This window comes from Aythya ferina (genome assembly GCF_964211825.1).
Source record: "Aythya ferina genome assembly, chromosome: 5".
In the NCBI taxonomy this organism is placed as follows: domain Eukaryota; kingdom Metazoa; phylum Chordata; class Aves; order Anseriformes; family Anatidae; genus Aythya; species Aythya ferina.
The window spans coordinates 54,691,710-54,716,301 of record NC_140301.1 but is presented as its reverse complement, the minus strand read 5'-3'; the positions used below and the strand labels follow the sequence as shown (position 1 = coordinate 54,716,301).

Here is a 24,592-nt window from a genome sequence, read left to right as displayed (position 1 = left end):
ACCAGGTATGGCCTGAGGAGAGACCCTGAGCTAAAATGGAGGTGCTGGGGCTGGCAGGGCCTGAGGGCTGGTTTGCTTTTGCTCTTCTTATCTTACTTGTGCTTGCCAGTTGTGTTTTAAGCATTGAGTTTTCATCCCATGACCAGTTTATTTTGTGCTGCCCACATGTTTTTGTCACAAGACCTGACCAGACTGAAGGGCTAATGCTGGAGGGCATGCGAGGGCTGCCAAGGCCAGCTAGGCTGGGGGAAGGCTGGCTTGATGGGACAGGTCCCTCTGCTATTTCTTCCTGCTGGAATCATCACCAGTGAACAATTAGCAGGGGTAATAATTTATTCTCAGGCTTCCAGCAGTGAGGTACCCAGAGCTTTCCCCAGCTCCCAGGTCTGTCTGTCCGTCCAGGCAGCATCCCAGCCTCTGGGGTTTTCGTGGCTGCGTCACCCGCTGAACAGCGATGCGGGGGAGTGCAGCTGTCAGGGGTACGGAGGACACCTGAGTATGTGACAATACCCAACCCACGTTTCATAAATTAAATGACTAATTCATAAAGAGAGTCTGTCACACTCCGGGATTCTTGCTGAAGCGGAATGCTGGCGTGATTGCAAACATCCATTTAACGGCTGGACTCACCGCAACCACGGGAGCTTTGAACAGATTTCCTTCAGGGGGGGTGTGCATGAATCGTCAGGCAGGACGAAAAGATCCTTGTCCTCTGTAGTGTAAAGTCTGGAGGCTGAGAGCGTGACCAGGATCGGGATGGTCTGCGTGCCCACCTCCCCGGAGGACCCCCCGCTGCCTGGGCTGCACAGAGAGGACGTTTGCTAAGGCTCAGCACGAAGCTTTTGGATGCTTCATGGCAGAAATGTTGAGGAAAATTTAAAAAAATGCTTCATCAGCATCCTTAGGGGAAAATTGCAGCTTTTTAATGTTTCATGTTTAATTTTTTTCAATTAAAACTTTTAAAAGAAAAAAAAAATTCATTAAAATCCTCATTTTGCAGAACTGCGTGAATTTAAACATTGGTTCATTGCAATGAAAGCCACAGTTTATTTTCAAGGAGGAAAGGAGGAAAGGTCTCCTGCTGTAATTCGTGGTGGAAGCAGTGCATGTGGGTAACAGCGCTTGTAATGTGAATGTAAGGGATGTGCTGCCCGCTGTGGCAGACACGGCTCCCTGTCACTGTCAGGGATCACCTCTCTCCAGAGAGGAATTCACACAAACATTGGATTTGAAACAAAAGCTGTCAAAAACACAACTTAGGATGTGGTTTGATTTGGAAGCGAGACTTTTTAGTTTAACGCCATAGAAGCCAGTTTTCACCTTATATGGTTCAAACACAGGCTAATTCCTCTGAAAAAGTTATTTGCTCCTTCAGACAGGAGTGTTAAGCAGAATACAGCCAAAAGAAAGAATTACTAAGCAGACATCTGAATAAAAAAAATTATCCGGAATGGATGGCTCCTGCATGCCCCAGGAAGGTTATGAAGTCTCCCTACCTCCCACCCCTGGGGAAATTTATGCCCAGACCGGAGATTTTCCATGCATGGCACAAGTGTAACTCCAGTACGGAGTGACGCCAGGCATCAGGTTCACAAGTGTTGCGGTGCCAAAGCTGGGCCCATTGCTTGCCCCTTGGGGGTCAGAGAATTTCCCTCCCCAAGCCAGTGCTGCCTGCAGGGCACCACGGGTGGCAGGTCCCCAGCCTGGCTGTGGAGGGGCTGGCTGTGTCCCCAGGCAGCGCTCTGTGCCATGCTGGTGCACCCATCCCAGCGAGCAGAGGTGCTTTTGCTCTGAGCCTCTCAAAAAAATGAAGGGGCAGAGTCTCACCCCCACTTACCCGATCCCTAGGTTTTTGGTAAGTTGGCATTACTGGAAAAAAAATAAAATCAAATTGTTTGTTCGGCGCAGGCTATCTCTGCCTCTCATCTTCTCTGCCACATGACCCCGCTCCCCTTGCGCGGGTATAGGTTTCTAGTAATGTGAGTTCCTGCTGGGCTCCACAAAAGCCTTTCCAGAAAATGCTAAAAATGCGCATCGCATTAGGGGGTGAGGGACGGCGGCCAGCTGGCTCGCAGGGACCGGCTGCCACCCGGGGCGAGGGGCAGCCAGAAACACCCGAAGAGAAGCGGCGAGGTTCGAGCTGCTGGGTTGAGGCAGGGCTCGAAGGAAAGAGGTGGGAATGGCAAGTGATGGAGTGGATCTGAATTCAGCTGCGTGCCAGGGGCAAAGGCAGGCACGGGGCAGGCTTCCTTCCCTGGGCCCGTGGTGGGCCAGCAGCTGCCCAAATGTCCCTCTGTGCTTTTAAAGCAAGACGCTGCAGCTACACCACACCTTCCAATCGGTCCATTATAGGCATTTAATAGGCTAAACGGTGTAATACATCTACAGGACATACATTAGTTGAGTATTATGTACAGGTGGCATTTTACAAAATTAGAAAGAACTGAAATAGAGCAAAATCCAACAATGTCTTACTCCATAAAACTTCCCTTCTGCACTACATGAAATATTCTACAAGCTAGACTAGAAAAATATGACTGAATGTCTTTTTTTTTTTCCTTTTTAGTTTCTACAAAGCTTTTCATCCAGAAAAAAATACAAAACAACTATTGAGTTTATCAGAGAGACAACACTTGCACACAGACAAAGTAAGTGGACATTCATAGACCTGCAAGTTGAATAAATAGGGCTTGTTTGTAGAAAACAAGTTTCTCTCTATCTTGCTCTCCTACTTTAGGGCCTCTGGCCCATGTTCAGAAAAATAAAAATGGGAGGAGGAGTTTGGCTTTGCGTGGTGGTTAAACAGGGGCCACACAGCTTCGGTGGAAAGCTGAAGTTTGAAGCATCCATTTGCTTCAGCTGAAATACTGAGGGGGAGCTGCGTGAAAGGGGAAACAGGAAAGAGGAGAGTAATGAGGCTGGAAGGAGGAAATCTGGCATTTCTGCAGGGGCTGCAGCGCTGTGTATTCCAACCCCAAAAAGTAGCGTCCTGAGGCGTATTTTCAGGGTGGATGCAGAATTTTGTTGTTTCTTTGGGAAACTTATTTAGGGAAGTGCCATTGACCTCAGGTGGAAATGGGATAAGGGCCATCCAGAGCAGGAAGGGAGGGAGCGTCTGAAAGCAGATAGAGAGCGCATAAAATTGGGGGAAGTGTTCCAAACAACTGGTTTTCCTTTTATAAAGTGAAAAGCAAATCAAGCGACACGTCTAACGTCATTCCTCGCGGAGCTGGGCAGACGCAGGTTAAAGGAAATCACGCAGCCAAAAATACATCGTCATCCTTGCTGCTTTTCCCCAGAGCTTCGGAAAACTGCTCAGCAGCCGGTGCAGGGGCCGCGTTTAAAGAGCACCTCACACCCGAGCTGCAGCCCCGTGTCACTTCTCAGTGCCTTACCCAGCTCGTTCTCGCTTCCTCAGCTTTGCAGGAAGGCTGCCACCAGCCGAGGGGGCGGCAGGGAGGGCAGCTGGATTTAGGAGGTGCGCTTGACACCCTCTGCTCCTCTGCCAAGAGCTGGTGCTCTGACCGTTCATCCAGCAGAATAGTTCTGTGACAGCGTGGGTAAGAATGTCTACACCAGAAAGGCAAAACAGGTTGTTATATAGGTTGAGAGAGCAAAGTTTAACTGAAGTATCACGTTATACTACACTACACTGCTTATAAAAAGGGTCCTAGATCCCAAACACCCCAAATAATGAGCTATAATTTTGTACATAAATTAATGTTGCTTTGAAGTAAAATAGTCTCTTTCCTTTGTATTAAACATTCATTGCACAGAATTCTTTGTAAGTAAATATATTAAATTTGGTTGCTAAGAAGGTATAAACTTATCTTATCAATACATCTGGCCAGTAAATTTTATCCATCATCACACAATTAAAAGTTTCCTTTAGAGAAAATTATTACTGGATAGAAGAATGCACTTGAAAGTCAACTCGGGAGTTAACGCTGGAAGAAATCCTGTTATTTCTTTCCACCCACAGCGAGCGGCTTCTTCCGGACGCAACATTAATTGGAAGTACAGACCCCATCCAGCCCTGCCGAGATGGAGAAATCCAACTTTGTAGCTTACAGGACACTTGTCACCGAAACAGTCGAACCCTTTTCAGAACATGCATTATCTCCACCGACACTGTCCAAGGGGTAATGTTTTGGGCCGAGATCTTTGCTTCTCCTGGGATGGTGCCTGGTTGGAGGGAGTCTCTGGAAGGTCCCCGTGGAGGAGCAGGCTCACCCCTGTGAAAATGGCCCCCGGATCCATCTCCAGGCAGGGAGACAAGGAGAATCCAGCGGAGACCTGATGCGTGCAGAGACAGCTTGTCCCACCACGAGCTGTGGCCTACCAGAGGTGGCTGTGCACCCACAGCCAAGGGGGCCGTGCTGCAGGTGAGGACCCCCAAGCCATACGTGCTCCTGTGGGCAGCACTGCCAGGGCAGGACAGAGGCCCCCTTCCACCCCTTCCCATCGCAGATGGCTCGGAGGGGACCTGGCATCATGTGGAAAGGCTCCCCAAATGTAGAGGAGGTTTGGGCTGTGCCACTGAGCTCCCCTCACCTGCCCAACCACTGCCTAGCCTGGGCTAAGGGAGGAAGAGCTGAGCCTCTGCACCTATTTTATACACAAAACATACCAAAAGAATAGTCACAACAACTTCTATTAACAAGGTGGGACAAATCCAGCCTTGGCAGAAGCAGGAGCCATTTCACTGGCTTCAGTAGCGAGCTGGACCTGGTCCCCGAAGTGCGCACGAACAGCACGATCCACCCAACCAAATCTACAACGAACGGTCTCACTCCACGAACACCAGCGACTAGCTATTCCAGCTCGTCAATGTACAGCAAGAAAGCGTGTCTGAAGCTTCAGAGCCTTATCGAAAAGACGGTTAGTACAAGGCTGGTTCACCTCAATTTGCACAGGTTAGCCAAAGGGAGAGAACTGCTCTGATCCGCACGCGGGCGGCAGCCTGGAGATCCTGCGTAGCGATGGAGGCTAATCTTACACTTGCGTCTCTATACAAAAGTTACAAAATCAAATGGTGACATTATATTACATCTATTGTCCGTAATATCACAGTGCTAGTTTCAAATGGCTAAAAACAAGAAAGGTTTTAGATTTAAGACATCCCTTCCGGAGAAATGTAACCCCTTGGTCCTGCTGTTGATACCTGAAAGCAGCCTTGCTTAAAAAAGGTATATCCAATGAAATGTGCTAATTGAAATTAGGAGCATTTTTCCTTTGCGATCTCATGTCTGCGATGCATTTCCTAACATGTCCCTTTCTTTTTCCCCAAGGAAAAAATAAACAAATAGTATGAATCCCAGCCTGAAAAGCAAAATGTTAAAAAGAACAGTTCTAAAGCCCATACACTTCTTACCAGGTACTAACTAAATAAAACCCTTGCAGATTTAAATACAGATTAGTTTGACATGTCTTCAGAGTGTGTTAGCTTGTCAACAACATTCACAATGAAGTTTTACTTCTGAGGCCACGGAGTTCCTACTCATCCTTTTCAGTTCTGCTTTCGAGAGTATCTGTACTGTCTTCCACTTCTTGAGCTGGATGCGCTAAAGTATCTGCAAAGAAATGGTTTGTCAGTATTTTTTCCCCCACAGTGTACATCACCCTTTACCTGACTCCCTGCTCCACGAGGCAGATGATTCGTCAGGGTGCTCAGCCTTGAAGCTGGTAATTTACTGTACTCGCAAACCAGCAACTGAGCCTGGAGTAGGGTACTCCGAGTGCATCACAGCCTGACTTCACAGGGACTTCAGACCTCAGGATGGGTATTAATGAGATGAGGTGATGACCCCTCTCATTAAAAGCAGGACAGCCGCCACCGTGGGAGGGCTACCTGCTGTCTTAGTGAATCTGCTCAAATCCTCAGCTCTGAAGATGTAACAAGTCCCAATGTCACTGCACAAACACAACACAGAGGCCGTAATGCACAGCCTGGAGCTCAGGCCACACACTTGGCCCGTATTTCTTCTTGAGTGATACAACCCTGTGGTAGCCACCACCTAGAAATGGCTTCAGGAACAGCAGAGGATTCGACACTTCAAGATCAGACGGTGTGTCATTGCCCCTTAGGAAGCAAGGGGCAGTGCATCTTGCACCCCATCCTCGCTGCTGTCTCTGGGCTTTTGCATGGCAAATGTTGGTGCACTGACATGGAAACCGTGTCACTCTCTAAGGGAGAGCACTGAGATGAAAAAAAAAAAAACAGAAATGGAGAACAAGCTACACTGACAAGCTCTTATCTCTAGCCATATTTACCCCACAGTGACACCATTAGTCATATCTGCCTACCTCTGAGCTCCTGTTACCTTAATGCACTCCTGGGACACCACGATGCTTTGAAAATGCAGAGCTATTAAATACTCTGCTTCTAGGCTCAGAGATGGGAAGGCAGATAGACAGCATGGAACAGGGTTATTGTTTCCTAGAGTGAGCTGCTGATGCGCAGCGCCCTGCCTGTTGGCCATGCGAGTGGCCAGCACTGAACCTGATGCGATTGTAAACTCTGTGTCCTCGAAAGCCACAGGGACATTTTCAGCCCACAGGACTCCCTTTCCATTGCAGGTGTTTCTGGGCACCTTCAAGCACCCACCGCTGCTTGGTACTCTGTTGACCTCAGTGTGTGGCATAGCCAGAAAATGCTATTTTCCTATGGGGAACAAGGGTGAAAACTACTCATTCCGACCTTCCAGATCCATCTGCTGCTGCTGGACGCAGACTCTTTGGTCACCATGCAGACCCTTCTCTTCTGCCGACTTCAGGTCATCGGGAGGCCAGCGCAGCTCCCCGCTCTCCACCTCCCCAGACTCAGTTGGCTCCACCACGATCGATGGCAGTCTTTTGGACAGCTTGGGGTATTTCTCACGTGCATCTGGGAAGGCCTGGGGAGACATTTGAGGATACGCCTGTCAAAGCCTTGCCCAGGGATTCATGTTCAGAGCAAGCGGGGTACGTGCTCCATCTTAGCATCCTTTCTACACCTGACGTGCACTACAATGTCCATCAAAAACCCCCTTCAATCTGGTGCAGACTGACCTGTGTGATCCAAAATGCACAGAGAAAATAGAGACTTTGGAAAAAAAATGCACCATGTTGCCAAACTGTTCTGGAGGGTTTGTAGGACACGAAGGTCGTTGCTGTAATGGTCAGCTAAGTGGCTGCTCCAGCCCTTCTGGCTGCCGTCCTTTTGCTCTGATATGATTTATTCATATTTTCATGCAGTAACAGTTTATTAAGGAGCTGCCATGCTGCAGAGCTCTTTTATGTTATGTGAAACTGTATTTTATGGTGCATTCATGCAAGCAGGTAGCCCCAGAGATCATCTTTACGGAGAGGACAGCGCCAGCTATTATTACATTTGTCACGTTGAATCTGCAGGTCAAACGTTATGTAGTGATTAGAGTTTGAAGCTGAACTAGGTATTTGTAGGGAATGATATTATAACACATAAAAGTGCTTTCTTGTTTTCAGTATAGCTGGTTCATTACAGTCCCTCAGGGTACTTTGTTTTGTTTTGCTTTGTGGTTGGTTTTGTTTGTTTGTTTTTGTAATTTGTTTTGTTTTTCTTTTTCTTTTTCCTGGACAAAAATTCACTCCAGGTCGTCCAGGAAGGGGCAGACCAGGGGACTGAACACCAGGGGCTGAGCTGAGAACCACCCCAGTTTAACTCCAGGTGCTTCCATGGGTTTGCTGTGTGCTGGTGGGATGTGCCCACACATTTGCACTATGTTCACCACCGTATCAGGGTTTCTGGTTAGACCGAGCACTGCTGTTACGTGAGCCAGCCTCAACGCAGCTCCTGCTACAAGCACAGGCAGAAACATGCAGATAATCCCCAACCGCCCTAAAATCGGGCATGTTGTGGGGATTCATCCCTGCAAACGTACATGAAGATGAAAAATGTCACATGCTATTGTTAGTCCTGCAAATTGAGACACAATTAAGGAGTCTTCTATAGGAGCGAGCCCTTCAGTGCAGCTAGACCAAGGGCATCACTGAGGTCAAACCCTTCTAATGCTTCCCTGAGCTGCACTCACATGGGTGCAACCTGTCCTGATCAAGCAATGCTGCTCACGCTGCCTATCAGAAAAGTTCCCCCCCAACTCCTCATTATACAGCCTCCTCCAGACCTGTTTATAATTTGAAAATAAATTGCCATGGCAGCTGTAATGATTGGGAGGAATTCTTAAGAAGCTGCTAATATTTCCCAGCTATTTCCAAACATGCAACACGGTGACAACACCCGGGCTGGGGCAGGTCCAGAGACACCTCAGAGCAGCTGTGCGCTCTTCTTCAGACCCACGGTGGAGCCTGGGGCTGTGATCCTCACGGCTCAGACGACAGAAAATAGCCAGAAAATTGTGGTTAAATTGCCCTGCTGTCTCGCAGGGCTGCCCGTGCAGAGGACAGTGACCTGCTCAGTCTGCTTGGGTGGCAGAGGACTGTGAGAGTGCCACCTTGTCCCCAAGCCTGCCCATAATCCCTGAGAGGGGCAACCCAATGCTACAAAATTCCTGCTTTTTCCATCTTTCTGAAGACCTAAGAAATGAAACAAGCTGGTCTAAAAATGTGCTGAAAGGCGACTGCTAAGGCTGCAACAAAATTTAGGAAAGGCACCTGTGCAACTTCAGTTTGCCTGTTCTCACTTGTGCTGTTCTCCTGCGGCCAAACAAACCGCGTCATGTTTTTCCCCCGGTGCCCAGCATTTACCACGTCCCCCCAGGAATGAGTCAGGACCGGCAGGAAGCAGCGCGGTGTTTTTCTGCGGAAGCTGGAGCGTGCGACGAGTGGGCAGGAGACGGCAGGAAGAGAGGGACTGGTCTCCTGGCCAAAGGGCTTGGAAGTTGCTGGAAGAAAGCTAGCTGTCCTGCTGAGTCACCGGCTTTGCGTTACCTCTCGTTTCTTTTTGCTTTCTTGCCTCTGCCGGCCACCACTAAAGCGGGGATAGGATCGGCCTGCCCAGAGGTGGGGATAAACCAGATGGAAAAAAACTTACCCGGGTGCAGCACTGACTCTGCTTGCAATAATACACCTCGTGTTGAGGAGCAACTCGAGTCCACCAGGACACGTTCAGGTCTGTCCCCCAGCAGCCACACGCCAAGCCACGAGCACAACCACGGGGACCGAGCTGGTGCCTCAGGACACCGTGGGCCCTCCTGTGGGAAACGGCACCACGAGTGGGCAATCGTGTGGGTGTGGGACTGCCTGGGGACAGAAAATGTCCCGCGTCTGGCCAGTGCTACTGGAGCCCTAGCTAGCCAGGTGAACTACGTGGTCATTTCAGATCATCTCTTTGCTAAAAGAGGGAGCTCCCTCCGAGCCTGGAGCTCATTGCACAGGTGGCCGTGTAAAAGCTGTGGGACGGTATTTGCTAGGTGTCTGCATCATAATTTCATACATGCACAAAAATCATCGCATTACACTGCTTTTGAAAAGCAAATCAGGCACAGTTTTTCTAGCAGTACCTGGCTGGAAGGGCCTCCTTCTTCCTCAGGAGACTGGCTGAGCGTGAATTCCTCCATCACCGGTTCCCGTGTGTTCATCACCTCTGTCATGCTGCAAACATCAGAACAGAAATGGAAAACTCAGCTCTGTGCTTTGGCCCCATGGTTAGTTTAAAAACAGGCATTTTGTTCTAATAACTGTGATGCAGACTGTCCTTTCTAGTCAGCCCCCAAAATATTTCCTCATCTCTTGGGCATGTTTATTTGCTGCTGCACTGCTGTGGTCATCGGTGGAGTGACAGCTCCATTGTCCCGCTACCCCTTGTCTTAATCTGCTGCATCTTTTTCCCTAAAAAAGTGCAAATACAGGTTCAACCCAAGGGCATCGAACGTGCTGCCAAGCTGTGCAGCGAGAGATGCTTGCGTCTGGGGGCAAATCCAGGAGCAGCAGCAGCAGTGATGTCCCCCCTGAAATTGCATCTGTGGACAAAAAAAAAAAAAAAAAAAAAAGTTACTGTGCAAATATCAGCCCTGAATTAAATTCTCATTCTGGTTCTTCATAACGTCTTCAATATTTGCTCTTCCCAGATGTCTCTTCCATTTAGTCACGAGCCAGCACTTCTTTTTAAACTGTTAATTCCAGACACACCAGCTGTATCGGTGTCTAAGGGCCAGATTTTCGGTAGTCTTTATTTCCCTGAACATTCGGAGAGGTGTTGAGTGGGATTTTCAAATGCATCAGGGAAGGTTTGGCACCTAAATCTCATTTAAATCAGGGATTTAAGAGCCTAAGCTGCTTATGTGCCCATTAACCATCCCCCTGTGCTGCTCGGCACCCGAGGCACTGCAGCTCTGGCCCTTGCGCTCTCCTTGTCCCGCTATCAGCATTTGGGCAGCCTGGAGCAGGGGGATTGAGCTCTGGCATGGGCTGGCATACCTGGTTGGGTATCTCCATCTCTGTGGAGCAAGGATTTTCCCCACATTTGGGATTTAGAGATACAGCAATTACCCTTTCCATTGAAAAACTCAAGTAGCAGCGAGCAGAGGCTGAAACACTCGGCATGACCTGCGGACCAAAGGAGCCACGCTCCTTTCGGGTGGGAATACCTCAACCCTGGGTGGGTTTGGCCCCACAAGTGCCCCTGTCAGGGCCAGCAGGGGCTCGCTGCCAGGCTGCTGCAGCAGGCAGGACGTGGGCACCGGCAGCGAGCCCGCCCCGCAGCAAGCTCCCCTTCGGGCACGACTAAAGGCTGCCATTAATTCTGGTCCCGCTTCACGCACAAAAGCCTCCTTTGTCAAGGCTGCTCCTACTGAGAAATGCAAACTAAAACATCTTAAGGATGGCTTGTTTCAGGCTTACATTACCAATTACCCCACAAAACTGAATTTTACAATATCTGCAATTACTACAAAACCCTTCACAATGACTTTAATTAGCCGTAGCACGGAGCAGCGTGACATCGCGGAGACTTTCACTCCCACTGCATCATATTTAAAAAAGAGCATGGCAGACCCAGGAGACACTTGAGCTCAGCTGTGAGCCAGGACCCGACCCCATAGGCATCCACCAGCTTAGGGAAAAGCCCTGAAAAGCCAGCCCCAGGCCCAGCCAGTGCCGATTTAAGCAGCGTGCTTCCTGGGACACACACACAACAGGAGAGAGGAACTGGGCTACAAAACTCAGCAAGAGGCTGGACTGGTCCCTGATCTGGGCATCCCCAACCTAAACCTTCCCAGATCCACAGCATGGTAGAAGTGGGGCAAATTCTGCCTGCAGGGAGGAAGTTTTGTGCTTGCTGTCACCTGCACCCCCTGCAATAGGGAGCACCAGGACACCCCAAACCACCCAGTCAGTAAAACACAGACTTTTTTATGGACACCTGCTTTTATTCCTGCAGCTCCAGCGTGCTGTGCCATTGGGCACCTGTGGATTACAGCATCACGGAATGGGGATCTGGAAAAGGAAGACCCTTTCCCAAAGCTGTGTCCTTGGATCCTTCCCTACCCATTCCCTCCACTGTCTCCTCCCTCCGATCACCCCCAGTGCTCCTGAAGCTCTTGTCTTCTTTTCCCATCCTGGTCTCTGCCCTGGTCCCAGAGGGACCCCTCGGTGTCCCCCCTACTGCCCCCCCTGAGGCCACAGCCTGGGGGAGCACTGGGACCACCGCTCTGACCGTGTCCAATATGCAAGCCTCTCATCTGGGATCCTTTTCAGGGTTTGGTGCCCTACCCCTCTCATCCTGGACAGAAGGGAAAGGGACTTGGATGAGAGAGCATGTGTGTCTGCCTGGAAATAATCTCAGAGGCTTTGTGAGGGGCCAGGATTTATGAAGTCTTGGGCTTGGCTATCATGGAGAAGACACGTCCCACTGCTTGTGTCCTGGGGGTCAGTCCCTGCTAGCCAGGAGAAGATTGCTGCGGCTGCCCACAGCTTGCTGGTTTATTTTAGCAGGCTTTCAATACATACCGAGTGCATAAATCACTTCTCCATCCTTGTTCCACAGGACATCAGAGAGATACAGCCACACATGCACTTTCAAACATGTCATACGAGCTCAGAGATGTTGTTAAGACCTCATGAAATTCTATTATTGAGCAATAACGGGCTCCGTGCTTCCCAAAGACCACATTACACCCCGCAGATTATTTCTAAATGACAAAGACAAATGGTTCTGGCTAGGAAAATGGTGACAGTCCTGCCAGTGTTCCAGCAGATGCCTCCGTGAATCAGCTCCCAAGCTGTTGAAGCCCAGGCCATTTGAAAAATCTGTGCAACTTAAGGGTTTGATTGAATAGGATGGCAGAAGTGATTGTACTTGATGCGTTTCAGAAAAGAACAGGGGGGCATGCAATTGGCAGAAGAATTAGGCTTTAACTGGAACAGATTAATTGTTCTCAGTCTCCACTTAGAAACAGTAAAGGAAAGCAGAAGAAATCTATATGGGCTGGGAAAGCAGCGATGCCTCTAACAATCTTAACTAGGTGTTTAACACTAAAAATAACCAGAAATGAAACAGTTGTGAATGCCACTGCAAATCAGCTCATCTGAAACTTTGAAATCGCTTGTAGGACATCATTGAAGTTTTTATGAAGCCACAGAAACTGAAAAGGGGGTTTGGTTGCTGCTTAGGGCTTTTTTTAACTGTGGTATGATTTATATGCAGGAGAGATTTTACTTCTCAGCCAATTTTGATGGAAAAATATTGAGCCATTTTTACTGCTGCTTTTATGTGACAAGTCCTTACATACAACAGAAAAGTGGCTGATGCAAGCAAATTATTATAAGAACTGTATCTCTTTTAAACTGGGTTTTGCATTTATGTTCTGTACGGTAGGTGCTGATATCACCAATGACATACAGTAGCCATAGTGATGCAAAACAAGGCAATAAATAGCATTTACAAACAAAGAATAAATTCTGTTCTGGTGGATGAGTCACCTACTCTGAACCTTAAAATTCTTCTAGCAGTGAATTAAGACATGCATTTACTTCCCCTAGGTTTAATTAAGCTTAAATATACCAATTAGGAAAAAAAGAGCAAAATCTATTCTTGCTTTTCTGTGAGAAAACTGCATTCAGAGATGATTATCCTAAATGCATCCGCTACTGTCACAGGACCATGTTATTCTGATCTTTTTCCAGGGGCACGGAGCAAACGAACAGCCCACTTTCTGCTGTTTGTGATTGCACGAAGAAGGTCAGTTACATACAGAGCAATATATAGGTTGACAGGTGCTAAACCACCAACGGTGAGAAACAATGCACGCACTTTTATTTTAGTTTCTGAACAGAGGGCAAAACTGACCTGTGAAACTCCCGGTTGCAAAACGGTACTTAAATGAAGACCAGTTTCAAGATTCAAAACCATGGAGCACTTATTTGGAGAAGGAAAACAGGCAGGTTGCATGATGCAAGCAAAGATTTCCTTTAGAGAAACTAAACCACCTCTTCTCCAAAGCAAGGATAAGAGAGTAGACAAGTGAGTTCCTCTCTGCTATGATACTCTGAACAGCCTAGGTAATCCTTTGAATGGAGCATTTGCAGCCTAGATAGTCCCATCTCAGGACCTCTGAGCAAGCTGCTCAGACTTTTCAGGGATAGAAATGTGGTGTACGCCTGTGCTGACAATAGGAAAGTTCCTTCTGGCAGCAGGACCACATAGTGCGTGTCACAGCACACCAGCAAGAAGCCTATGGCCAACGGGTTCCAGCTCTGGCTGGCTGCTGGGCTCCGTGGCCATGTGCTACGTGCCCCAGCCTGGAGGATGCTCACATGCACACCAAACTGAGGCCTGATCCTGTGCTCACCTCCCAGACCAGCAAAGGCAACAAAGGGGATGTCTGCCTGGAGCACGGGACTCAGGGTGGGACAAGTGACAAGTATGGGGCAATGACAGAAGAAAGCTCATTACCTTCAATCACATAAATGGGTGTTGCTTCCGAAAACTGCTGCAGATGTTCACTCCTGCTGATGAAATGTTGTGCTGACTCTGTCAAATCCTAGAAGTGTCTGAAAGAGACAATATGACGGAGTCAGAGTGTGCAAACACAATGGCAAAGCCAGCAGTGACCAGGGGGAAAGAGTACCGCGGTGAGCTCGCTGCTTCAGAAAGAGGCAGAAGAAACTCCTGCTTCAGAGGGCTGGGTAATTTTCTGTATCTAATGGGAATTGATCTTGCTAAAGATGTAGCTTGTAGCATACCCAGTGAATTGCCCAGGCAATTAATGTTCCAAAACTACACAAAGCTGAAATACCTTGCAATCTGACTCTTTTCTGTGATGATAAACCTTATTCCTTAGTGTAAGCTACATTAAACCTGCTGAAACTGGGACACTCCGCTATTCTCCCATGCAGGAATTTTAATGATATTTTTGAAAATCGGAAAATAAAGATATATCCCCTTGTTTGGCAGGCTCAGTGTGCTTAGTGAGACGTGGTTCAAGACATAAAGGAATGAGATTCTTGCTCTTGAAGTGACTGGTCAACACACAAAGAAGACAAAATACACTGGAGGAAAGCTAACAGGATTACATTACTGCATGTTTCTCACTGATGTCACAGGAGAAACGATTTTTCAAAAGGTCTTCTCCAAACTGAAGGTACTACTTTGAGTGGTATCAGGACGGGGGAGCCTGGAGAGCAGAGGTGAGGATCCCAGCAGTTCAAAATGCGATTCACTAATTTCTTATGGCTTCCCTGGTGGAAAGTCTTAGCTGAGGAGCTTGAGAAGGTACAGTGCTGAAATGTAGTCAGTATCTGGGCCAAAGATGATTTTCTGAGAAATTTGTTTAGCCCTACAGCTTGCCAAATATATATTCATGCCAACCACAGCTATTTCCTTGGATGGGAAAAAGGTGTTTTCAGTGAAATGAATGGCACTAGTGTATATATTTTATATCCTCCAGTGGTTTGGATACCAGCCCAAGTGATTAAACAAATCTACCTGCTCTGGAGGCCTTCCTACCTAGATTTATAACTCTGGATTAGCTGCACACTGATTTTTTTCAAAAACAGAGGAAAATTGTCCATTGCATTCTGGAGTTTCTCTTCATGCCACAGGCCGTGCTTATTGCAAATTAGGGAAGCAGGAAATCGCATCTCCATCCCCAGAATCCAATTCAGGAGGGTTTAATTCTTGTCTGGCAAATTTCCTCCCCAGTGATCAAACCAACTTCAGGGAGGCTAACGTTTGCCCCTTAAAAATTCATGACTACAGTCAGACTTTGTCTCTTGTATGGAAACCAGAGAGCATCCGATACCATGTTATCCAATACTCTGGGAAGAAGATTTTTATCCCACTACCCATTACAAAACAGCTGCTATTAAACCCATGAAAATTCAGCAAGTACTCATCTACCTTAAATCTCTCCTTTAGAAAAGATTGGATGTCATAAGAACAGTTACTGCACTGAGTCATCTCTCAGCGAAAGACAAAATGGCATACGAGAGAGCGAGCTGGGCACATCAAAGCCAGCAGCTGGAAGCCATGCCAGGCCAGCTGCTATTTAGAGGTATCTGCGGCCGCCTGGCTTTTGGTATGTGAGGATCCATGTGGGATTGAATGACCGAAAACAATGCCTGTTGCTTTTCCACTCTCCGTAAAGAATTTCAGGGTTGAACTGACCCAGGACCGATCTCCCGTCCATGCGCTATGGGGCTTGCAATGTTTGAGAGGAGACGTCGGCCCCTGGGGCTCAGCTACTTGGAAGCTTTAATGGAAAGAAAGTCACTTGAGGACTCCCTTCTTCCACCCACACAGCCATACTTCGAAACAGAGAAACTTCTGCCTAATCAATATTCTTGGAGAGTTCAGTGCTACCAGTGTATAAAACCACCAGAATGCATTTATTCTCTGAAGAGTAAATACTCACTTTATCTACCTAATAGGTGTGATTATCTTCTTTGGCTGGCACTAGAGGAAACATTATCTAATACCCTTCCTTCTACGATACTGCTTAATCTTTTAAAAACCAGGCACAGCTATTGAGGCCATGCGGTGAGCTGTCGGGAAACAACTCTGGAAAAGCCTTGCTCTGCTCACCTCTTCTTGTCCCTTCCTACCTGCATACCCACACTTGGCTGCTTTGCTGATCAGTCCAGCCTTGGCTACCTGGTGTACTCTCTCCCAAGCCACCCCCCTCCTGCCCCTCAAATTCACCTTCAAACCCTCGGCCCTCCTTGGCCCCATCTTGAAACCAGCTTCTTCTCGGGCTCCGGCTGTGCAGCCTTGGAGGGGACGAGGAGGGGACCTCTCCACCCCACAGAACGGGAGGGACTGGCACAAAATATCAGGCACTGAAAGGTGCCCTCCAGGCTTCTCTATCGCTTTGGAAAGCACCTAGGGCCCATTGCCTGTTTGGGGCTTCCACACCACGAGGACACGGTCTGTCCCAGAGGGCTGGTCTCATCTCCCATGGGAGAACAGGCAGGAGCAGAAGGGTTTGCACAGCTCTTCTGGGCAGCTGTGGGGTGTGGAAAGCCCAGCCCGGCTGTCGCTCCTGGGCCATGGGTGGCCTTGCTGTGGGGAGAGAGGAGACCACCCTGCCCAGAAGTAGATGCCTTTCCATGGCATAAATTCACCGTGAATCACAAAGGAGACGTTTTTAAGGCCAACATGCCTCGACAGCAAAACAGAAAGAAGAACCAGACACCAGCTGCGATCCTAGTGGCATGGAGCTAGGCCGCTTGGTCACAGATCCCTGCCTTTCTGAGTGCTTCCTCAGGTGGGAGCAGCACCTCCACCATGGGGTCACTCGTGTTTGGAGGTGCACCCTACTCGTCCCCCAGCTGCCCCATAGCTGGGGACAGCCGGGCGGCACAGGGACACGCCAGGGCAGGGCTGGTGTGAGCTTAGCGGCCATGGCGGGACAGCCTCCTCCCTCCTGCCCTCCCTGCTTCCCGAGTTAATCATTCCCCATGGAGCGCGAATGGAAATATTACGATAACAGCCTAACAATGTCGCATTGAAGGTTCACCTTGCAACAAATAAGCACAGATAGGCGGCAGAAATCGGCCCTGAACTGCTGCTCTGTATGCGAGCGTATCACTTCTCCCCTTCTTATTTCAATGGGGCCATCCCAGGGGCTTTGTCAGCCCCCTATTTAAGTTGTGCTGGAGATGCAGCACAATTACACACCCTCTGTGATGGACTGCATGGTTCCTGGTGCTTGGGGGGGCTGTGAGCTTGCCCATGCCTCAAACAAATGGGCATCTCAGCCCTCAGCCTCCCCACACATACACACTCTGCCCCCTTACAGGCTCTAGGTAAATGCAAACTTTTCTCTGTTCGAGGAGTCTAGTCTTTGTGCTACAGAAAGAAAAGAAAAAAGAACCCTCCTATTGATTACGAGGAGAATTGGCACATGCAAATGATGTCAAACAAGAGAAGTTACGGCCTACTGCTTGATTTTTGCACACTGGAAAATTTTGTCGAGTTACAACGAACCCTGCTCAGCAATTCTCAATAAACATGAGCATTTTCCACCCAGCAGAAGAAAGAGCGCTTTATTTGGGCCACTCTGCTGCAGCAGATCGGGCTGGCAGCTCAGCCAAGGTGGGTGTGTGGGTGATCTAGGACAGAGCTGCAGTTGTGGTCAATGGAGACACGAAGGGGGCTGCTCACACTGTGCCAGAAGGTGCACAACCCTGCAAGGAAATGTCAGTGTTTTCTAGGGCCAGGTGCTTCTGCAGATCCATCTTCTATATATATATTCTATATATTCTGCAGATCACTCGTCTATACTTTGGTCTTATAACAGTGTCCTAGGAGGATGGAGCTATGGCTTAGTCCCTGAAGTGCTTCAGGCCGCATGGGTGGCCTGGACTATGCAGAGACAGGACCAGGCGCAGTGCATCTGCAGCGGGTGGGATGCTAGCTTCAGCATCTTGGCACAACCCAAACTGTGTGCTTACCTCAGTGACACTCCGCAGCCTCCAGTTTCCACATGAGTGCCTACTGAGCTCAGCTCTTGGACCCCGCGGGTAGGAACTTGGACGGCATCTTTGTTTCCCCTGGTTGCACATTTGTAATGGATGTATTTTATGAAGTGTTGTGGGTTCCATGGGACTCGAGAAATGTAAATTACAGCATGGACCACTGAAGATAAATGTGCGTGTGTATGAACTCCTATTTAAACCTCCCACTTCTTTTTGGATGCAAATCTCTTTCCTAAGCAACTGAGAAAAGTGCGATATGTGTCAGAGTCTGGAGATTAGAGATCTGTTCTGTTCCCTCATTTCAGAAGCTCTTGTCTTCGGCCACCCACGCAGTACTTGAGTTCTGCTCTCCGCAGGCCAAAGCTGCCTTCCTCTCCTCGGCGGCGTGTGCTCTACAGAAGATGTCGATCTCTCTCAGGAAGCAGTGAGATGAAATGACTCTCGATGTGGAGGAGCAGGCATTTCAGCATGAGACACAGCACGTAGTTTGGGAGAGTGAAAAGGGGTAGGAGGCTGCTATTTCCAGACCGCGCTGCCTCCCTCCACTAACTTCGCAGCAAGCAGCAGTTTTTGCTGTTCCTGCTCCAGAGAAGCTACTGGGGTAAATATCACCCTGGGGAATTTCTCAAACACTCGGCTGTGGACTACCAAATCTACAAAACACGGGCTTGCAAAGGGCACCGCACTGGCAGATCACTCCAACTCAGCTTCCTCTTGTTGCGCAGCAAGGCTGAGGCTGCCTGTTGCTCTCCGTACACCCCCAGCTCCCAGCGCGCTGTGACTGCACACAAATCCCACCCTTTGGTTTGTTGGAGCTGCCGAAGTTCCTACTGGCCCTGTTTGCAAAGATGAGCTAGGAACTTGACTCATAAATGGCCATTTAAAAAAAAAAAAAAAAAAAAAAAAAAAAAAGCAGGAAAAAGAACTAAAAGGTGCCCATTTTTAACTACCACATTTTTTCAAGTAATTGCATGATTCGAGGGTGAATTTACCGAAAGTTTTTAGCAAACGATGCTTGCAATGCTGCTAGCTATGGGTGCTTCCCTGGTGGGTTTTTCTTTTCCTTTTTCCTGGCTGCTCATTTTCTTCAGCTCTTTGATCTCAGCACTAAGCTACCTGAGCTTCCCGGCGGAGGATGCCACCAGGGACAGGCAGAGCACAGGAGGGGAGCGGGGCTGCCAGCCAGGCTGCACGGGGCTGGGGACGGGGAGCAGCCAGCCAGGAAGCATGTGCGGAGCAGCGGAGGGAAGAAGAGGCAGAGCAGATGGGAAGAATGACTAAGCGAGCTCCTCTGAATGCTAGTAGACCTTGGTATCATGGAAATCTCCACAGAGTCCTCATGGAAGTGTATGCCAAGAGAAAGTTTGGATTTTTTTTATCTTTTTTTTTTTTAATGTTGGATTCGGCAGCTGATTGATATAAGAGGACCTCATTAAGAAAACATCCCCATCAAAATTAGAGATAAAACTTCAACAAGCTATTAAGTGGTTTTAGAGGTATCTCTTCTGGTACTTGTGCAAATACTATCTCATCTGAGAACGTGCTTTTGGGATCCGAAAGTCTGTGCCAAGCAGAGTGTTTCTGAGCTCTGCACAAGCAATGAACCTTGAATTGGCTTCAGCTCACGGAATTGGCTGCAGTCTCTCAAAACAACTTTATGAACCCTGCAGCTTAGGAATAAATATATCATTCCTTCTGATTCAGAGCAACCATTGCTAAAGGGTCTCCGAAAGAAGTATCACCACTTGTTTGTGTTTCTGGGATCTTCCCAGGAAGATGGTGATTCTTTGTCCCTGATATTGCATGCCACAATTGTCCCTCACCTTACAGCACCAGTCAGTGACTGATGAAATCTGCCTGTGCTATTCCCAAGTATTTCTGGACGGTCCTGAATTCAGGCCATGGTCCCACTAGCAGAAGATAAGTGGGGAAAAAGATACCTGAGGACATCGACACAGAGCAGGTGATTGTTGGATGGAAACATCCTGGGAAATGGGTTGCGAAATGTCTGATGTCTTTCTAGCACTGTGGAAGAGTGCTCCAGCTAGTCTGTCATACCCTGGATAGTTTATCACTTCTAGGTAACAGAACAGGATAAGAGGTTAGGTATATAAATGGTATTTACTTAAAAGATAAACTAGTTATTTCCTTGTAACTTTAGGGAAATCAGAATATGGTGTTAATAGTGCTGTAACATGGTGCAACATTGAGCCATTCGGTACAGAATTGAATACAGCCAAAACAGCAAAAGAGTTAGAGGTTAATTTAAAAATAAATAAATAAACAAAACAAAATTAAAAAAAAAAAAACACACCACCACAACAAGAAAAAAGCAGACACTCTGAAGAGAACAAAGACAATGAAGAGACTTTTAATGTTCCTTATTGGTAATTAACAGCAAAACTGCAGGTGTCACAACACCACAGGCTAACACCAGAGGTGTTTTTCTCTAGGAATTAAAGCTCTCTAACCTTAATTGAATTTCCAAAGTGTGGAAAGTTGCCCCAGCCTGAGATGGAAGATAGGAGAACAGTGTGTGTTATCGCAGTAGGGTTGGGCATGACAGAGGGCAAGGACAATGCATAGATAAAAATAAATATATTATTTTTAAAAAGCAGTATGATTTTTTTTTCTTTTTTTTTGGAATGAGTCATTAACACTGAAAGCATATGTGCATGGATAATGCACATTGGTGTCTTTCTGCCAACCAATTAACATCCACCTGAAGCTAGAGGTCTCCTAAATATTTGCACACAGGTCGTTTATATGGGTGCATCTCAGAGAAGAAAGTGGGATGAAAAATCAGGTTTACATGTTAGAGAAGTTGCAAAGGAACTGGAACTTGGACTATTCTGTCAAAGCCCTGTGAGGACATGGGCTCTATGGGGCAAAACGCTGTGGGATCAGCCAGCCCACCCTGATGGCAGCAGGGGCTTGTCCTGCCAGAGCCCAGCGTCCTTCTGCACTGGTGTCTGCTCTGCAGATGCCATTACTGATGGTGCTCTCTCTCTCAGCCCCCGGGGAACTTGCAAGCAAAGAGGGACAAAAGCTGGAGCAGGGGACTGAGAGAAGGTTTTAAGGACCTGCTTGTACTAACTGGTCTTTTTCATTCCACCTGAGTTGTTATTGGCTGGTAGTTTTCCTAGGGCTTGCAATAAAGTCTTCCTTTGAAGAAGGAACATGCAGGAAACTGATTCACTTGCAGCTTTTTCCAGAGAACACACACACACATCTAGGAGCAAAGGGAAGGGGCACCGCAGAGAGGCAGATGCTGAGCTCCTTCGAATCCCAGCAGGGCTCCTCCTGCCTGCCATGACACAGGATCTGCCCTGGACCAAGGCTGCTCCGTCTGACCCCTCCAAAATAGACAGATGTGGTTAAATAGGCTCAAACGCAGGGGGATAATTTCAGAAATGAGAGCGAAGTAGCAATTTCAGCCTGTGACACTGTGGGTTTGATACCTGATCTATGCAAAAGCCTGTTGCTTAACACAAAGAGATCATTGTGAGAAGGGAGGGAAAATAGCAACTATATTTGCACATTCATTTCTTCTGCTAAAGTAATGTACCAGGGAGGTTAGAGGAAATTCCACGATTGACAAACTGTCAGGCCAGATCGGGAAAGCAGGGAAAAGCGGGTCAAGTCGCTCCCTGTTTGCTTGTTTTCTCTCTGCAATCATAATGTTGACTCTGAAAACATGTTCTTTAAATGGAATATTAATTATCAAAATCCTGAGCTGTGAGCTGGATTCTTTTCTGGGCACAAAATTTGTTGCTCATTAAATCTAAGAGACGGAAAACACTGGCTTGGGACTGGTGGTGTGTAGGCAGATTTCCCCGCTTCACCTTCGTTTCCAGGCTTCCCATAAGGAGGCATTGTGCACGGCGCCAGGCTGCAGGAGCGCAAACTTCGGGGTCCTTCAGTACGACACGAACCTACAGCCAGGAGGGCTTCCTCGCTGCACCGCTGACCGTAGGACCGCGGTAAAGATCTCGGGCAGGAAAAGACTAATGGCAACTAATTTCTCTGTTCATCCCTTCTTGTGGCTTGAGGGGTTAATGCTGCATCCAGACTAGGCTCGCTCCCCTCCGTGACTGCAGCCGCGTTCAGGCACCGACAAACACACCTCTGTCCCGGATGAAAAGGGAATTTTTGTGGTACGCTCATTTGGCAGGGGGAAAATATTCACACCCCTCCCTCGGAGTGAAACATAGTCCTCATTTACAGGGGAAAGTAGGCTGTTTCTTTCCCTACAAGTAACCGCGTGTGTGGCACGCGCTACCTGTTGGGAAAGGCAGGGTTTGGGGGTTCTTTCACCTGAAAGAGGTGAAGGCTGCGAGCAAAAACATCGTTGTCTTAAACTCGCATTTTGTTACCCGCTCGGAGAAAATCATAAAGAAAGAAAGAAAGAAAGGAAGAAAGGAAGAAAGGAAGAAAGGAAGAAAGGAAGAAAGGAAGAAAGGAAGAAAGGAAGAAAGGAAGAAAGGAAGAAAGGAAGAAAGAAAGAAAGAAAGAAAGAAAGAAAGAAAGAAAGAAAGAAAGAAAGAAAGAAAGAAAGAAAGAAAGGCAGACACACACCGAAACAAATGAACAGCTGAGGCGATCGCAGCCCAACAACTCCCTGGGTGCCACTCTCATTCATCAGGATTCCTTCACACAGCCGGCGCCTGCCAAGCAAGTTTTGCTGTAAAGCACAACCCATTCCTCGGCGAGTTCCCCCTAACACCCTTCACAAAGCCAGAACACATCTGGAGGGCTTGGAAACACAGCCGAGAGGCAAGCCGGGCAGCAGCCCCTGCTCCTCCTGCCCCCCTCGCTCGCCCCGCACTCGCCCCCCCTGCACCGCACAAGCACCGGGCTGCGGCTCCGAGCCCCGGGCTCGGCTCCCCGGGGTGCCCCAGCCTGCCGGGGCTGGGCTCGGCTCCCAGGGGGGCTGCCCCAACCCCTCGCAGCCCCCGGGGCTTCTCGGGGGTCCCCGAGCATCCCGCTGCGGGCAGGGCACCGCCACCCGCCTCCCCGATCCCTCTCCGCGGCCCGTCCCGGCTCACCGGCGAGGCGAGGCGAGGCGAGGCGAGGCGAGGGGAGGGGAGGCCGGCAGCCTCCCGCCGGCCGTGCACGGAGCCGGCAGCTCCGTCAGGGTGTCCGCATCCTCCCGGGCCGGCCGCGGCACCTCCCCGCCCGCAGACCGGCCCCAACGCTGCCGGCGAAGGGGAAACCACTCCCCCGGCAGCGCCGCGGGGCGGTGCGAGGCCCCGGCCCCCCCTTTTCCCTCAGCACCGCCACCGCGACGCCCCCCCGCGGGGGGGATCGCCCCCAGCACCTTCCACGGGGCCGGCCCCACGCCTGGGGGACAGCTCCCCAAAGTGGGGACACCCCCAAGGTGGGGACACTCCCCCCAAGAGGGGACACCCCCCCCAGTGGGGACACACACACCCCCAGTGGGGACACACACACCCCCAGTGGACACACACCCCCAGTGGGGACGCCCCCCCCATACACACACACTGCTAAGGGGTGTGGGGCTGGCACAGGGCCCCCATCTCCCTAAGGAAAGGCTGAATTGAGGCGTAAAGTTTCTCTTCCTTCTTTTCTGGGGTTTCTTTTTGCTGTAGGGGGGGTGTGTGCCCACCCGGGACACGCTCTGCTCTCGTTCAGAGGTGTGACGAGGGGCAGCTCCCTGCTGGGGTGTCAGCCCAACGCTGTGGAGAGAATCATTAAGGCTGGAGAAGACCTCCAATATCATCCGGTCCCGCTGTCCCCCTACCACCACTATCACCCACTGAACCACGTCCCTAAGCACCAGTCCAAGAGAGAGGCTGGCAGGGGAGCCCTGTCCGTGTCTGTGGTCCCATGGGGACAGGTCAAAAGCACATCAGTGAGGTGACACTTGGGGCAGGAGGATGGGGAGCAGCAGTGGGGGTGAGGACCCAGGAGATCTGTGAAACCACCAGGCCATGGTCCTCCCGCAGCTCAAGGACAGGTGCTGAGGGCGGCCAGGACCCGCCTCAGTCCCTCTGCACACCCAGCAAATGGAGCTGTGGAGACGTCGGGGTCCCTTCTTTGCTGTGGAGACATCGGGGTCCCCTCTTTGCTCGGCCCTGGGGGCTCAGCAGCCCCATTTCCAGCACGAGGAGAGGCGAGCGGACAGGGCACTGAGCAGCGGATGGGCCCTGGCACAACAGGCACCCAAGAAGTGCTGGAGCCTGCTCTCCTCTGGAGCTGCTCTGTAACTGTGAGCTTTTACACCCTGCCTGCTTTTTACACACTCCTTTTACAAGCATGTATAAAATGAAGCTATCAGTTTAAACCTAAACGTGCAATATTTGGTTTCGGTGTATAAAGACACTGTGTGCTGAGAATGAACTCGTCAGTGGCACGGGGTTGTTTGCTTGCAGCAGTTTTGTTCCCAGGCTCACAATAATGAGTTATTCTTGTCTGAGGACAGAACAGCTCTAAGGTTACATTTATAGGGTGGATGTTAAAGCTGACCCCCCAGGAACATTGGGAATTGCAGAAAATCTTCAGGAAGGAGGTGTCACTGTGACCACAACCCCAGAGAGATACTAGGCAACCTGTGTACCCCTTCTGTGCAGCCCAGGTACACTAGGGCAGTGCAAGTAGTGCCTGGGACTTGGCAGGATCCAGACGTGGGGCTGTGCAAGCTCCTCCGCTGGATGAACCTGCTGCTGCCTCCCTC

At 49.3% G+C, this 24,592-nt stretch overlaps 1 protein-coding gene across 2 annotated transcripts; it reads right to left on the bottom strand.

The window, feature by feature from the left end:
• Positions 1-2,332: 2,332 nt before the first annotated feature.
• Positions 2,333-23,083, bottom strand: LBHD2 (LBH domain containing 2). Of its 2 annotated transcripts, none has more exons than XM_084521793.1 (5): positions 22,944-23,083; positions 13,871-13,968; positions 9,480-9,570; positions 6,701-6,896; positions 2,333-5,573 (listed from the first exon to the last, which is right to left on the bottom strand). In XM_084521793.1, exons 3-5 carry the CDS (start codon positions 9,567-9,569, stop codon positions 5,497-5,499), a joined length of 363 nt encoding a protein of 120 aa, XP_084377919.1. In that variant the 5' UTR covers position 9,570; positions 13,871-13,968; positions 22,944-23,083; the 3' UTR covers positions 2,333-5,496. The 2 variants fall into 2 exon arrangements, with proteins under 2 accessions (XP_084377919.1, XP_084377920.1); XM_084521794.1 differs by having other exon boundaries at positions 13,871-13,969; positions 22,950-22,980.
• Positions 23,084-24,592: the final 1,509 nt, after the last annotated feature.